Genomic DNA, 20,211 nt, shown 5'->3' with positions numbered 1-20,211 from the left:
CACAGAATAATATTGCTGGGAGCCAGTAATATGTATCATGTGTATGGCAAACTTTTATTCAAAAGAAAAAGATCTGTTCAAAATGACCAAACTTATGTGCAAATACATATAGTTCATGTTTTTTTTCTCAGGCCATTACATGCATGAAAATGGATATACATTTTTTAATGACAATTACATACACAAATCTTTAAAAAATAAAATAAAAATTGTTCTGTATTTGTTTGCAAATGCGTTTTTGATTATTCAGTCGGCTTACCACATTCTCAAATATAATTACTCTTTGAAAAAGTCCTAAGGAGTATAAACATTGAGTTCACAAAATAACAAAACCATTGTAGAAAAAAAGGTTCATGCTTATTTTATTCTAAATTACTAATGTGACATTGAACTTCTTATTCTCAGCATATATCACAAAATGTTCCCTGAAAGAAATCGAACCAACATGATCATCTGAATCGTTCCCTGAGATTCATGACAGAAACCCTCCCTGCTATATTGGTTACATAATAAAACTTTCATATACTGTTCTTGAAAAAACAACAAACAGAAACAGAAAAACGAAGTGTAGAAGACAATCATAACACAGACAAAATTAATCTGCAGCATGATTAGTGCAGAATTAACCTTGCATTGATTAAGCATAGATAACATTTCTAATGCATTTTTACCCAGAGTAACAGCAGTGTGCATAGAAAAAACATAAAAAACTGTAATTTAAATACACATCCTACAACAAGTAGCACTTGATTATCAAATCATAAATAGATGTTATGAAAGTGAGGTATATAATAAAGAGAATGTAAATAGGATGATGTTTGTGAGGAAACTATAGTAATGGATATAAATAAATACTAGTGATTTTTATAAATGGTATCATATTAGATAAAGTATACATAATAATATAGTAAAGTAAGAACAAAATCACATTGGTGTGTGATGAGGATTGCCTACATCAGTGGTTGTAAATCTTGGCCCAGGAGTACCGCAGTCCTTTCACAGCCCTAACATACCCAGTTCAACTCAGGAAGGGCTTGTTAGTTTGTTAGTTAGGAAGAGAGAAAACTGCAAAATGTGCAGGCCAGTGGCACTCTACAACTACTGATGTACAACAACAATAAACTCTGCTCTTTGTTCTTCTTCAACCTGAGACTTCTTTGACAAAAGTTAAATGTAAAAAGATGAGGTATATGAGGTGAATGGCTATAAATAAATACTAGTGATTTTTATACTAGGTCTACATATACAGTATATATAAACTGTGTAAAGTTTGCCAGCTTCTCCTGTAAAATGGGAGTAAAAGGCTACGAAGTTCTTTAGGTCTGTGTGCACCTCCCATTCTTAAAGAAGACTGGCAACTGGAGGCAATGTCTAATCATTGATTTATAAATGAACTTCATCAACTCAATACACAATTTCTCTATAAAATAAAGGACAAGTAAACTGTCAAAAGAAAAAAAAGGCAATAAGGCTATGGCACAAATGAACACATGCACAGCTGCAGTTACGTAACAGTTAATGCAGAGTCAGACGTTTTTAATGCAAATTGTATTCTGAAAAGTAAACTTGAACATGATTAATCTTTAACATTGTGTCATTCTTTCCAAGTAATCACACAGCTATTGTCCAATGAATAAAGGAAACCAAATCTATAAGTTAATATTGAAAAATTACACAATAACCATTGGTTGGCAGAGCCAGTACCATGGCTTAACATTCATTTGGCCCCAGGTGATCAGCTCAGTCGATTGCAAACCCCCCACCCCAACTATATTCTAAAAACCTTTTACCCCAAAACTCCCTGAAAAACACAGAGGAACATTCTTCACAAAGGAGTGTCTCCACAGCCTCTGCTCTTGTCGGACACTGAGATGTAACAATCAGGAATTTGCTTCTTTTTTACCAATAACACAATGACTGCATGTAGAAAACTACATCACATAAAATCAGTAAATGAAACTGGCTTTTGAATAATCTGACATTTGTAAAAAAAAATGCAATAAATATGTTGTCAAAATTCCTGAGAACAAAGCAAATGAATTCCTGAGTGTTACACCGTTAAACCAAAAAAAAAACCCGATACATTCTTCTTCTGTTTCTCTTTTATATACCTGAGGTAGTTCCAAAAGCAGCATTGATAGGAACATATATTCATCTTTTCAGTATAATGGTATGATTGGCTTGTCGGCGGTATCCCACCCTCCTTTGTGTGCACTACTGTCTCATTCTGCGGCTTCGGTAGGTGCAGTGAGATGGCTCTGCTCCTCTTCCTCTCCCTTCAGAGATGAAGGCTTTCCCTGAGAGCCTGACGAGGACTGCTGCTGCTGCTGTGCTTTGATTGGGCAGTTGGCAACCATGTGCGCGACACTCTGGCAGAAATGGCACTTTTTCGGCTGAGGAGGCAATTTGCACTCCTTTGCGTGGTGGTCCAAACCTCCACAATTATAGCACCTAAAAATAACAGACAATACCTGTGAATCTCAGATAAGACACAGTTCATGCATATAAAGAAAATGCACTCTGCATTATCAACTTGAATCCACAAGAGGGAAATCTGCAACCTAAACTAAAACTGGGAAAAGCCCTTCAAATTAGGGGGGATCCGGTAAACATACATCAAAATTTGAAGATATTTCAACGGTGCATAACATTTTGTAAAAATTGCTAAATTATTTTACTTCAAGACTTTCTGCTCTATGTAGCAAAACAGCAGTATATATGCTCAGAAGTATGTATCACAACAGTGTTTCTTAATCCAGGTACCACCTTGATTTGCACATTTAGTGCTTTCCCTTCTCCTAAAACATCTGAATAGTGAACACCACTAAACCAGCCCTTTTTGAGTTGCAGTGGGTGTATTAAAGCAGTAAAACATCTAAAAATAGCAGGTGCCAGGACCAGAATTGAGAAACTCTGTATTACAACAACAGTACAATATCAGATGATCTAACATAATGTATAGAGGATTCTCACCTAATTCTAAATATTGCTCAACATTTAGAGAAAATCTTAATCAAAAATAAAACTGTTGAGAAATTCAGTGCAGTTCAGCCCACATTTTATCTCCAACACCGAATTACCATATTGTAATTTTTAGCACAGAGACTTTTAAAGATAACCTTATATCTATGATATTTAGCTAGTTTTTCAATGCAGAGAAACCTCTGTTTACATAATGTGACACAGTTAGGAGAATGTAGCATTAGGAGTTTAGCGTGTAGCATGTTTTGGTGTAGAGGGATGTGATTGCATGGTCAGTGAATCACTGCCTGCCTCTACACTACACCCACAAATCTTTTTTGGCTGTTTCCTAATACAGCTTTCATACAAGTTTTCAGGATAAGCTACAGCAAGTTGTCCAAAAACAAACTGTCAAATTTCAGCAGTTCCTAGTCATTCTGTGATCGTTAAAGGGGGCTACTTTTGAAACAGCGACCTGGATGTGAATGACAGATGGGTGGTGGGCCAAGTCTTTCACTGCGGCATTGATGTTGATGCAGATGAGGTCGTGTGGGGACACTGGCGGACAGTGATGATGCTGCTGGTGGTTTATAGGGGCTGAATTGGGGCGGTGTCCACATGTGTCCACTATCGCAGCAGCTTGGGGCGTGGCTCAATCACAGTGAGCGCGTGGAGAAAGGCTGTGGAGCCCTTTGTCAGGAAAAGCTGCAGTGTTGACCTATGCACTATGACCTCTTGCTCCTTCAACCCCAAACCCCCCTTCATACCCTAAACGTATGCAGTTTCCATGGCAACAGTGACCCCTGACCCCTCTTGGGCACCTACATCTGTTATCAATTAAATGAGCTGCTGTATTTTTTTCTCTCTACATCCGGCCTGAACAGTAGCCCATGACACAGAAAGAATGAATGAAAAGAAAGAAAGAAAGAAAGAAAGAGAGAGAGAAAGAAGAGAGAGAAAAAGAAGTCTCAATAGATTCATATTTTGCTAACATTTGTAATCGTTAATTTCCTGCAGTTGCCATTTAGATTTTTTCTTAATATTATTTATATAAACTTACTGGAGGGTATATAATTCACGGTTTAAAGAGCACTGAGTGAACTGTGTATAGAGTGTAAATAATCCTCTTTAATTGGAGGAAGTGCAATTGGATTTAAGTTTAATTGTAATAAATGTTGTATTGTGGAAATGTCTTTAAATATTGTGATATAATTCTAAAGAATATTATATCATGATATACATTTTGGCCATATAGTCCAGCCCTATTTACTAGATTATACACATAATCCAGAACCATAACAAAAGGGTCAGCTATGGTCAGAGAATTCAGTTTTAACAAAATTGCAAAGTAAAATGTAGTATTTGACCATTGAAAAGAATGAATAATCACGTTAGCCAGCTGCGGCACTTCTTAAAAGGGGCAGCAAGACCAGGGCAGTTGTATCGAACTCTGGCCTCCTGGGACTCTTTGAGGCTGTAACGATTCTTCAAACTCTGTCAACACTTTGTCCTTCAGTCTAAACAAAACTGACTGACCAGCAGGCCACATGATACACCTCTAGAATCTATCAGTATTGACAAGTGTGAGATGTCCACAACAGCACCCACCACATACTCTAAACCATACTCTAACAAACATTTTATCAGGTTAATTAAAAGCCTTAATAAATGCCTTAAGCAACAATACTTTTTAAGTTTAGTCAGCAAGAAAACATTTGGGGAAATGTTTTTTTTTTTGTATTGTTGTTGCACAGGCTAAAAACATTTTTTCAGTGTATGGGGCAGTATCCCAGACAAGAGCTAAGTCCAGCCTTGAACTACACAGCATTTAAAAGAGAGATTGTCCATACAAGGGAAAATATAATGTACAAATAGGCTTAATTCCTGCCCATTAAACCAACCCAAAAGCACACTGCAGCAGTTAGAATAGAATTAAGCAAAACTAATATGTGTATCAGATTGCTACGTCTGTATACTATAGAGCAAATTCTTTAACCATGTGGGTTGTATAGATTAACCACTGTAAACAAACACACACATATAGCTGTAGGATATTCCCTGTTCTAATCTCTAAAGGCCAGCCGCAGAGATGGGGGATGGACTTTAGAGCATATCTATTGAGTATAAATGCACTAGTGGCCAGCAATTTTAAACAGTTATTGATCCAGGTCACATGTCAAGCCAGCCCATGCGACCCTAACCATGACCAGAGGTGGGGGGTGAGTGGGGGCACAGAGGTGACCAAACCACAGAGCATATAAGATTAAGAAAGAGCCTGGGGTCTTCTCTCGTATTGTAATAAAATAATATATACACACATTTATATTTAGAAGGGTGCATGAGGATGAAATCCTAATTATAGCCAGAATGAAACCCATAAATAAATATAGAGAGCAACTATATAATATAGACTTGTAGTCATTCAAGGTCAGTATACTATATTTGTAAATGTTTATGAATATTAGAGTAATATGAATGAATAGTTTAGGATTTATCTGTTATTTCTGCTCACCTGTCTCCTTTAGATCGTCGTTTCTGGGTGCTCTTGCCTTTGGGTCTCTTCTCACTGCCCACACAGTGGACCCCTCCAGGTCCTGTTACCCGCACAGACTCCAGGCCTTTGGAGGACTTCTTGAAGGTAAACTCCACAGCCTCACCTTCCTTCAGACTCCGAAATCCCTCCATGTGCAGCTTACTCTGAGAGAAAAAGGACAATAGCAATCAGTATTTAATATAAAGAATGACCTCAAGCATACTATTTAGTGTAGGACTAGTTTTATTCTAGTTCCACACGATCACATAAGGAAAAATCACTAACATGTTCAATTTTCAGGCAGTCCTCAAACTGTCTTAATAAAAAGACAAATATTGCTTTGGATGAAACAAGGTGGTCAGAGGAGGATGGGTCCTCTATTATAAGTCTTGATCTCTCAAAGGTTTCTCCTACAGCTTTGGAGAAGCTTTTCTTTTGTCCCTGTTGCTCCATTGCAGCAACAGCAGCTGTTAAAAAGCACTATACAAAATAATTTAATTTGAACAGGTAATTTAGCCTGTAATTTTCTCATAGGAGAGAAAGGAGAGAGAAAAATACAAAGCTGTCTGAGTCAGATGGAAATAAACCCACAGTTAAGCTTTTATTAAAGTGTAAATTATCTTTAAAGTTGACTTTAGAATTAAAAAGCAAAATATATTCTTAGTTTTAGGTATTGTGTTCTAATTGTTTTACTGAAAGAAGCTGCCATGCTGTGTTTACAGTAGCTGTAGTGTGATTTGTGGAATCCAAATATTTATCAGATAGAGCATGATGCCTTGGTTAGAAAGTGAATATGACTATGAATATGTTAAAACCCTATATCCTGTTTTCCATTAGACTAAGGTATGCAGTCCATACAGCACTACTCTCTTCCAATCTCTCTCTCACACAAGCACATACCCTCCCCCAAAACCACACACCGATCCCTTAATTCCTAACTCACTGACACACTGACCACTACGGTGGGATGGCCTGCTTGGGGTGGGGGTCCAGGGACATTCCTTAAATGGTTGTTCGGCATGAAAGCATACAGAGATGTTGAGATGAACTAAGATACATGCACCACACCCCATGATTTTACATACGGCAGGACAACAAATTTAGGTTTTTGATCACAGCTGTTTTTTTACATAGTAGCTGGGTAATTTTAAGAGTTAAACAGTTTATATTGCTTACAATTAATAAACAATTATATATGACAAGCTGCTGTGTTGCTCAGTTGGCTCAGGGTTTAAGTTCTCCTGCATGATGCTTCAATGTCGCAGAATGAATAGGGCAGGGTCATGTAGCTACACAAGTTGTAGTATGTTTTCAAGAGAACGGGACATAAACACTCACAGTAGTGAGGTATAAACTGATGAAAAAATATATAAAAGACATGAGCAAGATTGTGTTCATTTAAAGTTCTGAAAGTCAGTTTAGTTTAATTTTCAGTTAATTCCACATCCCTATATGTAAATAAATGATGTGGTTGTCATGAAGTTTTCTAATGAAGAACAATTTTAGTCAAAATATATTTGAAAAACAAAAAATATATATATTACTCAGCCAGCTTTAGAAGTGTGTCAAGAGCAATGGTAACGCAATAGGAGCTCAGGATATTGAGACGTTTTATAGCCCCTGTGTGCCATGGGTCAGGTCAACACTTCAACTGAATAAAGAACTCCCTCCTTGTCTGTGAACAACACAGCTTACAACTAAAGTAAAGGACATAATCTTTTTAGCCATTGGATTTAAACGTTCGCTTTTCAAATATCAAAGGCTTATTTTTTAATGCATTTGTGTTCACAAATATATAAGATCACACCCACCCAACAGATACCTCCTGATCAGCACTAAGACTGTAAGAACCGAGACTGGCCTATGTTGCCCAATCAAGAAGAGCATGGCAGACAAAAACAAGTCGGATTGACTTTGATGACTAAAAGGCCGCCTCAAGCAAGTTGGGGAAGGGCAGTGAATTTTTACAACTGTATTTCGTCACTTGCAGTGTCCCCTTTTCAAGAGCATCCATTGTGTGTCAGTCACAGTGACCGTTAACCCATTTCCCCTAACGCATGTGACCCCACCCCCTCAACCCCTCAAATCCACTTCTCTCTGTTGTCACAAGTCATGAGTAACATTACTTTCTTAAGTCCTAAAAAAGCTCCGGGTAAAATGTTGTTGTGGAAAATGATCAGGTGAACCCTTTTTTTAAAAGCATCGACAAGGAAGCATCAAGATATGTCCAAATATACATATTTCAGTGTATACAATATACAAATTCCAAAGGGTTCCAAAAATTGTCACCCACAAAAGTCCCTCTAAATTAAATATGAAGGGTAAACAAGTTTCTTCATATTACACAGACACACACATTTTAAGACAGCATTAGGAACAGCAGAGTTACTATTTTACTTTATTACTATTTTATGCGTATGTTACAAAACATACCCTGCCACAGCACTGAAAGTTAAACAATTATTTAACAGATATTTACAAATATTTAAGATATTTATAATCAAAGAGTATTATAAAGTTCCTGGACATTAGAAAATAACTGATTGCCTCTGCACAAGTCACAAATTCTCACTACTCTCAAACCAAACTTTAAGTTTCAGATTGGCTTTATATATATTTTGCATTATTTAAAGTTCTCCAAAATGTAACACTTTCAAAAATAAAAATGAAAATGGTTGTGTGGAATAATCAAGGAAGGATGTACTTGGTTCTCTAAAAAACATTTCAGTGGATGGTTCTGTAATAAATATTTTTTGTTATTAAGAAAATGGTTGCGAAGGATCTTTTCAAACTTTAAGCATTGTTGGAGTGTTTCTATGACTATTCATCCAATATGAATCGTTTTAACAGCCACCATTATGAAAACATTATTTTTGGTTTAACGGTGTAGTTAAAAAACATACATTTTAAACTTAGTATATATTTTTCTCAGATTTACCCTACTCCTTCAAATGAGCTTGTTTGTTAAGTTGTAATCAGCACATTCCAAAGTGTCTTAGAATGTGTGTAAGAGTGTTGAGTCAATATTTTGTAACTTTGTAAGCTTTGTGTGTTCAGTGTGACATTCCACTTGAAAAGGTTCAGAGGAAATAGACAATACAACAAATTTGGAAACACTTTTTTAAGAGTGACATATGTGTCTAATTCTACTTTCAGTGTGGAGTTTACACAAACAGGCACTTTAAAAAAACAGGAGGGGAAGTGGAGGAAGACATCAGAAGATGAGAGGCTTAGAGGACAATGGGAGGGATGGCTCCTCAGATAAAGCGGGGGTTGGTCACGGCCGAAGGGAGAGCTTTATTGGGATGCGTCTGTCTTTGTCCGCCTGCACAAAGGCCAGCGGACCCCAGCAGTTAATGTTCTCTGACATGCAGCTCCTAATTTAGGGCTGAGGCCCATTACTACGGCTCCTGTGGGTCCAGCATGTGGACCACCCTTCTCTTGATGATGACTGGAGCATTGCCCTTGGCACCAAAATGACTGGCTGCCAGTCAGTGGCAGGAAGCAACTGATTACATAGTTATTGTACTTCAGGTGTCTTTGCTGGAATTTGTGGCATTTGGTGTAAAACAAGAGTAAATTAACTTGAGTATTCAACATATTCTACAATACTTATTTTCCAACTGTAAATATGTAACAACCGAGCTCTTTCAATGAATAACTATCAACCATTGTCCCTTTTGGGAGAATTAAGCTATCCCTTTTTCTGACTTCCAAAAAAACTTCACTTATGACACATAAAATATAATAAATGATTTCTCTAATACAGTATATAGTTGTCGAAAGGGGTCAACTGCATATATATTTTTTAAATAGTTAAATAGACTTCCAGGGAAAATGTTTATTTTTATTTAAAATATATATATATACGCTCCACAACTACATGTTTATGTACTTATTGTACATATTTTGCCAGGTTTAAAATAAACAGATGATGTCTGGTTAATTGAGCTTGTACTAAAAATGTACAAGGCATGGTAAAATAAGATACATATTTTAAAAACAGACATATGCTGAGCAGGTAGAATATATTTACGAATATATTTACAAAAAAATGCTCAATTTAGCTGGCATAATTAATGGTGCTAACAGTCAGGGCAGAAAAATGACTTCACAGCAGGGGATCTCAGAGGATTTAGGAGAAATAAAACCACTGTCTCCAAGCAAGGCTTTTGGCAATTAGCATATTGTAGCTTGAGGGGCAGGGGGAAGGGCCCTGTGAAGACCACAGATAGTCCTCAATGACTTTATAGCAGGAACCTGGAGTGTTGAGGACAGGATGAAAAGGTACACTATATGCGAAACCAAGCCATTGTGTTTTTCAAGTTGAAGACTGTGGAGTCTCACACTCATGTGGGAAATGAGAAAGAAAAGGTAACCACCCACCATTACCATGGGTCATTTCAGGACAACTTGGTTTCACTGGCTTTAGGAACTGGCAGTACAATCACTATTACACTATTAAGCTTTGCTGATTTAATATCAGCTATTTTTTATTTGCTTATTTATTTCCTTTTTTTGCTCAAAAATAAAGTCACATCTAAAATACTTTTATACACAATTTTGGGCATTTCATCGTGTACTTTGTTTTTGTCCTTGTAAAAATGTAGAAAAAATGAGGTGTTGAGATGAAAGATGAGGTTGATTTTTTTTTTTTTTTTTTTGGAGGGAAACGCACCTGATGGACAAACACATCGACTGGACCCTCTAGAGGCTCGCCCTCCCGGCTGTTCATGGACAGGAACCCAAACCCCATCCGTACATTAAACCACTTGCAGACGCCGACGCCGTGGTAGGACTGCGAGTCTTCCTCAGTACTCGGTCCCTCTTCTTCCTCAGTTTTTCCGCAGCCTCCTGCAAAACAGACGGGAGCCATTAACAAGAGTCTACATGGCAAAATGAGCACATAAATCCATTACGATCCCAATGAAGGAGACTGTGAATTTAAAATTTCATTACAAGAGGCGAAAAATTAGCCAAGCGACCAAAGGTCGGAGACCAGTAGGAAATTGTATGTTTAAAATTAATAATTTTGGATTTTTTTTATACATTTAATGAATAGCACACCTGTGCACCATTTAACCCTACAAAGTAGTCGGTGCCTCCTTTCTTCTGTTGTTTATTTTTTGTGTGTACTTATGTGTGTATGTTTTTTTCATTCTTAATCATCAATCAAATATTCGAGTTTTGAAATTAAACAGGGAAAAAGTAAGAGTCTATTCATTTAGATTTAAACTAAGTTAACTAACTTAACACATTTAACGTCTTGGAAATTTACTCTTCAGTTCATTTACAGATGCTATAGGCCGGTCAGCTGCACGCTGTTCCTCTTTTACAGAAAAAAAATGGTTCCACATGCATAAACTGTTTTTTTTTTCCTTTCTTTTTTAAATTATCAAATCTGATCACATTTCCCTGCTTCACAAACATGATATTTATTCATCCCCTCACCGTGAAAGTCCTGGTGCGAAATAGATCCCATCTTCAGTCAAAAGAAAGTCTGCAGTTGTGCGTTTATCCTCTCTCTTAACCAACGTGGCCCCTCTACACACTCACACTCAAACCCAATCTTGGTGAAAACAAAGGAAGGCCCGACGCCGTTCGACCCCACTAGTAAAAAAGTGGGAGGGTCAGAGGGAAAGATTTGGAGAAGAAACCCTAAAACCTGCCACAGTGCTGGGAAACCCAACCCCCAGCCATCCTGTCCCGCGGACCAACACCTTGAGAAAGGCTACCTCTGTGAAACCCCCATACCACCCACCCCCCAGCCACCACACACATATACACTTTCAGGCAGGCAGGCAAGCTTACTCACCCTCTGCCATGCTGCCACTTCTCGGCTTTAACCTGGAGGTGTAACTCCTTCTCCCTGTGTGATCTTCACACTACAGCAGGCTCTGGGTCTGCCTCGTAAAACCCGCGGCGCTCTGTTCTCCAGGTGATTCCTGTGAGGGGCTGTGGATCTGTGGGTCTGAGGGTCTGTGGTCACTCTGAGTGGTCGCTCCGCATCTCCGACCCCCCATGTATGTTTCAGGTCAAGTCCACGTGATTGGCCCTTTCCTCTGTGCTCCTGATAAACAGCACATTCCGCAGGGAATGGCCTCTTTCTCTCGCTCTCTCTCTCTCTCTCTCTCTCTCTCTCTCTCTCTCTCTCTCTCTCTCTCTCTCTCCAATCACATGTGGGCCCCCGTCCCCAACACCACCACTGAGTATTGATAATGCTGATAATGCTATTTATCTAGCATTCAAATGAGCACAACACATGGACAGAAAAAAAGAACAATAATAAGTTTCACGTTTTTTACATGTTACTGTGTTTGTCAGATGTGTGTAAATTCATAAAACTGTATCATTATGTTTCTCACCAAATAAATCTAGCAGTTGCGTAAAGAAGTTCTCCACAATTATGTATAGAATCGTTTTACACTGAACCTTAGCAAAAGTTAAGCAACATTTTCTTTATTGTTTTGGGTTTGGGATTTACGTTTTTGCGTATGTGTGATTTAATATAAGCACATCATTAACATGGCTTAGCTTCTCCTACAACCCCCGTGACTTTTAATATAGAAAACATCACCATCACATTTTCTTCACTGAGTAAACAAACCTTGTACCATCTTTTACTGACTGTTAAGATGTGCAGCAACAACCACCAACAATATAAATGCCGCCCCAGTGAAAACAAAGTGATATATTAACAATGTTATCGGATTAAGGAAAATCTTTCTCTGTATATGCAGATGCAAACTGGATTGTCCGAGACTGTCAAATCTACAGAAAATAATGTGTCTGCTGAGTTGAACCTGTTTTAGTTTCAAGAATCTGAGTCGCCTGACGACTTACTGCAAACATTGTGAATATGCGAATCTGCAATACTGCGAGTCTGGGGTGTTAAATTATTGATTGAGTGAAACAGAAACCGATCAATGACTTGGAGGTGATCAGTCATGTAATTCCGCGGCTGTCGCAGTGCGCAGTGCTGCCGAACACTGCAAATTCACTGCAACAGGGCTATTCGAGTGTTCTAAAAAATAACTAATACAATGGATGATTTATAATCATTTCACATCCATAATACAACGTGAATAATAACTATAATCTTACAGTAATGTATAATGTGTACTCATACACTGAAAATGTTGCTGTCTTGCAAAAGCAATAATTTTGGTTTGAAGCTCAGTAACGTTGGACAGTTTATTGCAGTAAAGGTAAAAAACCAACACAGCTTTTCATAGGCAGATAGTTGTCCGACGAGATTTTCAAACAGGTTTCCCACATTTTTAGTAGGATGGGATGGGATGAGATCCCGCCCTCTGCTGGGAGTGTTAGTACCCTTTCCCACAGGCGACCACACACACACACACAAATACAAAAAGGGTGTGTGTCTGAGAGAGCAAGAAAGAGAGAGAGAGAAAGATAGATAGAGGATGAGTCCAATGCCAAGGTTCTGAGTTGTTAGACACGATTTATATGTATAGGATTGACGTGTGGCTTCTGTAATTCTTGGTCGTTTCTTGATGTGGATTGTGTCTTATTTCTACGTTTTAGATTATTTTTGACAAGCAGTCTAGCCTATTTTATAAACTCCACTTTCTTTATGTTTTTGCTATAATAAACAGAATATTCATGCTTTTTTAAAAATGATTAAATTTATTTTTAAATAGATTTTAATTAATTTACGCTTATTCAGCAACTTTGAATGACCGTGATTTTCGTTTGAATTAATGAAAACAGCTTGACCTTAAACGGATACCCAAGTTGAAATAAAATGGATGGAATGTGGCATGATAAACTCTTGTTCATTTACTGCCGTGTTTTTAAACAGGAGATTTTAAAGGTTTTTCCGACGTGCTGAGATCGGCTTTAATAAGATCTTATAATAAACAGTAAAAGTTCGTTACTGTTTCAAGCTTTTCTGATATGATTTAGGTAAAATATTTCTACATTAGTTATTTTAGAACGAACTCTCGAAACAGTGTACCATTTTAATATATGTGTCCGAAAAGGCAGAAAACAGAAGTGACCAGAACAACAGATCTCTCAGCTCAGTCATCTCCTGCTGAGTCAGCCATTATTTGGCCGACCTACTTTTATTCTCCTCCGTTTCGACTAATACGATTAATTAATGTATAAGTTAATTGAAGTGTTTTTATACTAAAACGAATATCTAAAGAACAGATTGAGAATGTCATATTTCATATAGTGTGAAGAATGGTGTGGGTCAATGAGCCCGAAGTCACACACTTTTGTCTCGCAGATCAGCACCATTCAAACATCATGAGTCAGATTGACCTGTGGGACTGGCAATACAATCCCGACTTCTGCTCACTTCGGATAAATAGAATAGATGAATACAATTAAACCATGCGTGCGATGTTTCTGTGAAATATTTTAAAAGTACATTTTCAGTGGCAAGTCCTTCGTGTTCTGAAGGTGTGCAGGTTTTTTAGGACGTTTAACACAAAAACATAAAGCGGAAATTCTATATATTTATATCGCGATTACCAGTGAAAACGGCTTAGCTAGCGACTTTCACACAACAATACCTGACGATGAATGGGTAACAGTTTTAATAATTTAGAGCTTAATGTTTATGATATATGTTAAATAGAATACCAGAGTAATTATAACACCTGGCATCTATGAGGAACATTCTGTTCATGTGTACATTATCAATAGGAGCAGATATTGTTTTGTTAGAAGTTTTAAGCTTATGTTCAGAACACAATTACACTGGAAAAGTGTTAAATAAACCTGTTGTTGGTTCTACAAGTTTAATTAAAAAAAAAAACATTTGTGTATGATAAGTAGCACAGGAGCACATATAATAATACAGTTTTGCCTTCTTAGATGTAGAATTTTTATAGAAATACAATCGATAGAACTAGAAGCACAATAATTTAATAAGTTAATTTTAAATTAATTTATTAATTAAAATTTACATGTAAAAATATAGAAACTATATGTTTATATTGTTTCATTTCCACGGAATATTTATTTTCAATAATAACTATAATTTATATTTAACTTGAGCAAGGAAAAAAAATACAATGCAGCTTACATAAGCTAAAATGAAATAATAATAAAAAAAATCAACCAAACCAAAAACAAAACTCTGCACCCCCCAAAAAATCATTGCATGTTGAAATATGTGACTTTACTATAAATCTATAAACGTTTGAAATAATAATAATAATAATAATAATAATAATAATAATACATGCCACTCCACCAGAGTTGTTTTGATCATGCATGATGCAGAGATCAAAGATTGAATATACAAATGAACAGAGTAACAATATAACCATTTAACCAAAAGCTAACCATCAAACAAATAGTACAAAAATGTAACATGATGGAACAACCTTTCAGAATGAAACACCTCTTCTTTTATGATACATACTTTAGGTAAGAATATCTTTACTGAATAGAATCAAGCTTTGGCATTGACCACCCCAATCAATGACAAACCCCCTATAGCAAGGAGATACTAAGATAAGACACAATGAGCTCATCTTTTTCTGTTTGTTCCCTCAATCGAATGTTATGACAATAATATGTGCTGAAGAATTAAAGTATTGTAGAAGAAGTATTGGGAAATATATCAATATAAATTCAGTTGTTTAGAAACCTTATTTTTCTATACTTGAGATTAATTTAATATATTATTTTCATTAATCATGCCTATAAACAACATGGTTCTTTAGGTGTCTAAAAATTCTTATTTTTGGTATCACAGAAATAACAACTGATAAAGCTAATATTTAGGTCTAATATAAATACTCTAATAAAGTGTCCTTCACAGATAAAATACTAACTTTTTATTTGGGGAAAATGCTAAACCAATATTCATATGATTACAGACTGTTATTAACTGATATTTAAAACTAAAATGGCTTTGTTAAATCCGCCAACTTTTAAAAAATATATTTTTTAACTAACAATGTAGACTATATGTGCCAGAAATCACTGTTAATCATAGACTGTTAATCACACATGTTAGATATAGACTGCAAAAAGTAAACTGATTTGTTTTATAAGATAAAAAATACAGTGACTGAATACAAATGTCTTAAAATGTACTAGGTTCTTTGTTCTTTGAAATTGAAAGAATAAAAGAAAAACAAATTTAGATTTCTAGTTAAAAAGATTTCTTTTATAAGTTTTTTATTTGCTTATGAGAAAAATCCTGATAAACAGTCTGTCAGATTTATTATGTGTTTTTAAATAGCAGTCTTGTTTGCAGCTCATATAATGATGGAAACAACAGATCTTAACTAATAAAACAGTGGTGAAGGTCACAATACTTGTGAAAAGTCCATGAGTATGTTTTAAGAAGATTTTCTTTGTAAGAATGGTTAGTAAATAAGGCCCATTTTTACAGAACCAAAACCAGCACAATTTTTACTGTGTTCAGTAGTATATTTATAATGTATAAACTTATTCAGCTGAAGGAAAAAAGAGCTTTACAAGCTACAGCTTATAAAAGAGAAGCTACTTGTTTGATTAGATGGATAGCAGGCCAGGTCTACAGGTAAAGAGAAACACAGCTGCCCTTCCCCCCAAACTCAGCCAAACAATCAATATTAAATCTGCATGCCAATTGATCAAGACATTGTTTCCTAGGTGATGCAACGAGGCAGCACCCAGTCAATAAGCGCACTCACACACACACACACACACACACACACACTACCACAGCAATTACAAAAGTATTTTTTTTTTTTGTGGAAACTATTGTATTTTTCTAAGAAAAATAAATATAATATTAAGGTTTTCTTTCCAATATTTATGAAGCCACTTGTTATAACGTTACAAATATACTGAACTTTTTGTACGTTTGAACCCTTTCAGACCTGAATTATGTTCCAGTAATGGAAAAAGAAGAATGCAATTTTCTGTCTGTAATGAGCACAAAAAAGACTCTAATGTCGTAATATAAACTGTATGTAAAAATTAAATCCAGTTAACTGAACTATTCAATTGCTTTTTTAATGACCATTGCATTGAAAGCCTGTGGATAAAAGTTTTTTTATATGATGTCGACCTGTTTATAAATACAAACATCCCTAATCACATTAAAAAGTGTTAATCACATACAATTAGTAAAAAAATTAGTTTTCTTTAATGACTCCAGTGCTGCCATGCTATAATGTTTGAGTTTAGTGCTGTTTTTTTCAGTGCAGTGGGTGCGGCTAAGCTACTGTTGTTTCAATTGTCTTATAATCTTTAAACAAACAGGTAAATCATAGTGTACAAAACACACTTTTTCCCTGAGCCCTTAATTTCATTTATCGACAATTTTAATTGCCTTCATGAATAAAAATAAGTCTAAATAAAGCATAATATTATTTAAATATAAAAAGTTGTCCAATTAAAATGAAGGAATTGTCAATATATGGCTATTTGTTGGAAGGGCTCAAATCAGTTTTGCTCTAAGTTTCAAAATTCCACACTGAATATCAAGAATCTTCAACACAGGTTAAGTTTTCAATTTTGAGGTATTCAAGATTATGTAAGAGTGGATCTGCTGTGCATTTGATGTGATATATATATATATACTTTATGTCTTACAGGAAAACACACAAACCCAAAGTATAAGCTCCAGCGCCAGTGTGAAATTGGCTGTTATACCATATTTAGTAGCACCATTGCAGAATTTAGATAATTTACAGAGACGTAAAGCAGAACTCTTTTGTAGAAGCATCACTTGAGGAAGGGTAGAAGGTAGAAGTGAAAAGGGGTAGCAGTAAAAGAGAACCGAGTTCAGTTTCCATTTTTCAGCAAACACTGTACTCTAGTGGCTATAGTGTTTACTGCACAGAAGAAAAAAAGACCTTTTACATCAAATTATTACAATTATCCCGAGGGGGGATGGATTCCTCTGACTGAGTCTTGGTTCCTCCTAAGGTTTTTACCTCTTTATGTAAGGGAGTTTTTCCTTGCCACTGTGTCACCACAATAATTGGCATATCTGTGGTGCTGCTTATAAGAGGTGTGGACTTGTTTTTTCTCTGTAAAGCACCTTTGTGACAACTTTTGTTTTGTTGTATAAATAAAATTAAATTTAATTAAATGAATTACAAGTGCTACCCATGCAAATAGAAAAAGTAAGGATAACATGACTTACTTAATTTATATTGTAATATAATTTACATTTGCTTTTCTGACAAACACATACGACAACGACAATACAAATGTTTTCTTTCTTTGTTATCATTTTTCCTCTTTTTCTTTGGTGAGAATGCAGGGTTATTGTAGTATGTATTTGTTCTAGAGCAAATATTCAATATAAGGATAAAAAGAGCTTTGAGTAACCTGGAAGACCACTCACAAATCCCTCTGCACCACTTCGTGTGCAATGATGTGCTCTTCAGTCTACACTGGCAGTCATAAATAATTGCTCTGAGATAAATCTGCCATAAATCAATGTTTGGCATATGTTCTGGGAGTTTTTGAAGGGATCAATCTCATCTTTTGTTTGTGGAGAATCACAAAAAACACTTGATATGCCAATAAGACAATAAAAAGTTGCCACATCAGTCATCAAATTATGTGGTGGGTAGAGGAGTGAGAAAGTTCAGGTGGACATCACCATCACAGTAATAATATATGATTGAGAGGCTGTGAGACTGTGGGAAATAAAAGAAAGAATAATCAAGCCTCTATAGGAGGTGTGTGGACAGCAGTGAATAATGTCTTATGACAGCTTGACAAAGTGGTGTTAGAAAGCGTCTTGTCTCACAAGACTGTCCCGTTTGACTGCCAGTGTAATATGTGGTTGTATTATTACAGTTTTTATTATGTGCAATACAATCCCTAACTCTTGGGAGAGGCTGAGATGGTGAGTCATATTAGCTTTCAGTCTCACACGTTATTAGTTATTGTGTTCTGGTGTTTTAGCTGTACCTATTTCTAATAGGTGTGACCATGCACACAAACAAGACAGATACTATAGCAGTACAATGAGCTGTACTGAATGCAGTTGGCCTGAGTAGAAGGGTACTTGCCTAGGAATATACGGCTGTGAGAGTTTGAAGTTCTGATTTTGAGCACAGAATATTGTAATATCTTAAACCAGAACTCAATAGTGCATATAAAGGACCCTGAGTGAGCTGCAAAATGATTTCACATTGGGCTTAGAGGGCAATCAGTATGATTTTACTTGATATGTATGTTACCTGGCCAAGTTAACCCCCTGACCCTTATTCTCTCATACAGCTGCTGGGTCCTTTAAAAAAATGAAATTTAATTAGTAGAGGACTTCATCCGTGGTATGTAGGCCTCTTTCTCATCATCTTTTTTTAAGCACTCTGTGGTTAAAGGTCACACTTTACACTCATTATATGCTTGACCACTTCTTGTGTCCTGGTGTGATCTCTGACAGTTCTGTTGCTGATCAGGCGAGCTCAGTTTGCAAGCCCTGATGAAGATGCTGAACAGAGATGACAGACCCTAGAGGCTTCTCCTTCATCTGCTCAAGTAAGTATGAGAAGAGCTTCAGCCAAAATGTCTACACAGTAATTGCTTAACAAGAACAACAGCAGTGGATGCAGCTGCCTGGATGCAGCAATAATAAAACAATGTAAGTAAAACAATGTAGTATCATTAGAAACAACAATATCAAAAAGGGTGAGATAGAAGTGCTCCTTTTGTTTTCCTAAAGGACCTTCACTTCACTGAAATGTTATTTTGAAAACTAAACATGGTTCTTAAATAGAAGAGCTGTACTTTATTATGTATAACAGCACCGCAAAGTCCTTAAAACCATTTATTTGCCAGTCTTGGCCCTTGAGTACATCTCCTTTGTTCACAATTTGTAGCTACTTAAAATAATTAAAAAATATTTGGTAGGCTGGTAAAAATGTGGTAGGCTGTGTATTGTGTGCCCTAAAATATCTTAATCAGTGGGATTCCTTAATGCCTTTTTGGCTTTCAAAGACTCTGAACAGTGGCAGAGTCTAATCAATGGGTTATAGTACTTTGCTACATCATACTGGGCCTTCTTCCACAACTAGGCAAAATGGCTATACCCAGATATTTACAGTTTTTTTATGCTGTCACTGTTAAATTTTGTAATTGTTTCAAAGTGGCTTCAAGAGACCAAAATCAATTAATGAAATTGTAAGACAATTGGGAAAAAATGTAAATAAATTGAAAAAAAAAAAATACTTTTAAATTACCATAGTGTATGTGCTGTGGCTCTAGGCTTGGGATGATGCTACCTTAAGCACTAATATTTGTGTAAAAACTGGTAATATTATTGTACCATGTTTGTCTACAGGCTTCTGCTTATACTACTTTCAGTAATGGGCCTATAACTCTCAGCTTGTCCAGAAATGCATGTGCAGGCTAAAGAAAGTTATATGAAATCCACTGCACAACTGTAGGGGTGGGCAAAGATGGAAAAATCCAAATTCTTACCAATCCATCCCAGGGCAGACAGACACAGACAGACACACAGACACATTCACTCACACACTCACACCTAGGTGGCATTTTTTAACCAAGTTCCAATTAGCCTGAATCTGCCTTCGTTGGACTGTGGGAGGAAACCGGAGGAAACCCACGCAGACACGGGGAGAACGTGCAAACTCCACACAGGGAGGCCCGGGTCACTCCAGCCGGGAATCGAATCGAAATAGCACTTAGCAACTTAGCAAAAATATTTAAAGATTTTTTTTAAGTAGCAAAATTTACAATTTCCAAGAACCAAT

The 20,211-nt window shown here is 36.3% G+C and overlaps 1 protein-coding gene across 2 annotated transcripts; it reads right to left on the bottom strand.

The window, feature by feature from the left end:
• Positions 1-29: 29 nt before the first annotated feature.
• Positions 30-11,611, bottom strand: lin28aa (lin-28 homolog Aa). 2 transcript variants are annotated; one of them, XM_015605892.3, is made up of 4 exons: positions 11,310-11,611; positions 10,173-10,348; positions 5,474-5,658; positions 30-2,451 (listed from the first exon to the last, which is right to left on the bottom strand). In XM_015605892.3, the coding sequence occupies exons 1-4, from the start codon at positions 11,317-11,319 to the stop codon at positions 2,223-2,225; spliced, it is 600 nt and encodes a 199-aa protein (XP_015461378.2). In that variant the 5' UTR covers positions 11,320-11,611; the 3' UTR covers positions 30-2,222. The 2 variants fall into 2 exon arrangements, with proteins under 2 accessions (XP_015461378.2, XP_007249667.3); XM_007249605.4 differs by lacking the exon at positions 11,310-11,611 and adding an exon at positions 10,946-11,153.
• Between the last annotated feature and the right edge of the window lie 8,600 nt (positions 11,612-20,211).

Source organism: Astyanax mexicanus, chromosome 6 (assembly GCF_023375975.1).
Source record: "Astyanax mexicanus isolate ESR-SI-001 chromosome 6, AstMex3_surface, whole genome shotgun sequence".
NCBI classification, from domain to species: Eukaryota; Metazoa; Chordata; class Actinopteri; order Characiformes; family Acestrorhamphidae; genus Astyanax; species Astyanax mexicanus.
This window is presented reverse-complemented; position numbering and strand designations above follow the sequence as displayed.

What these genes read in the sequence shown, in the direction of transcription:
- lin28aa (XM_007249605.4), bottom strand. Translation starts at nt 10,976, where the DNA reads ATGGGATCTATTTCGCACCAGGACTTTCACG. An exon ending in TTCGCACCAGGACTTTCACG is followed by an intron (nt 10,349 to 10,945) that starts GTGAGGGGATGA and finishes TCTGTTTTGCAG; the next exon opens with GAGGCTGCGGAAAAACTGAG. An exon ending in CGACGATCTAAAGGAGACAG is followed by an intron (nt 2,452 to 5,473) that starts GTGAGCAGAAAT and finishes TGTTATTTTTAG; the next exon opens with GTGCTATAATTGTGGAGGTT.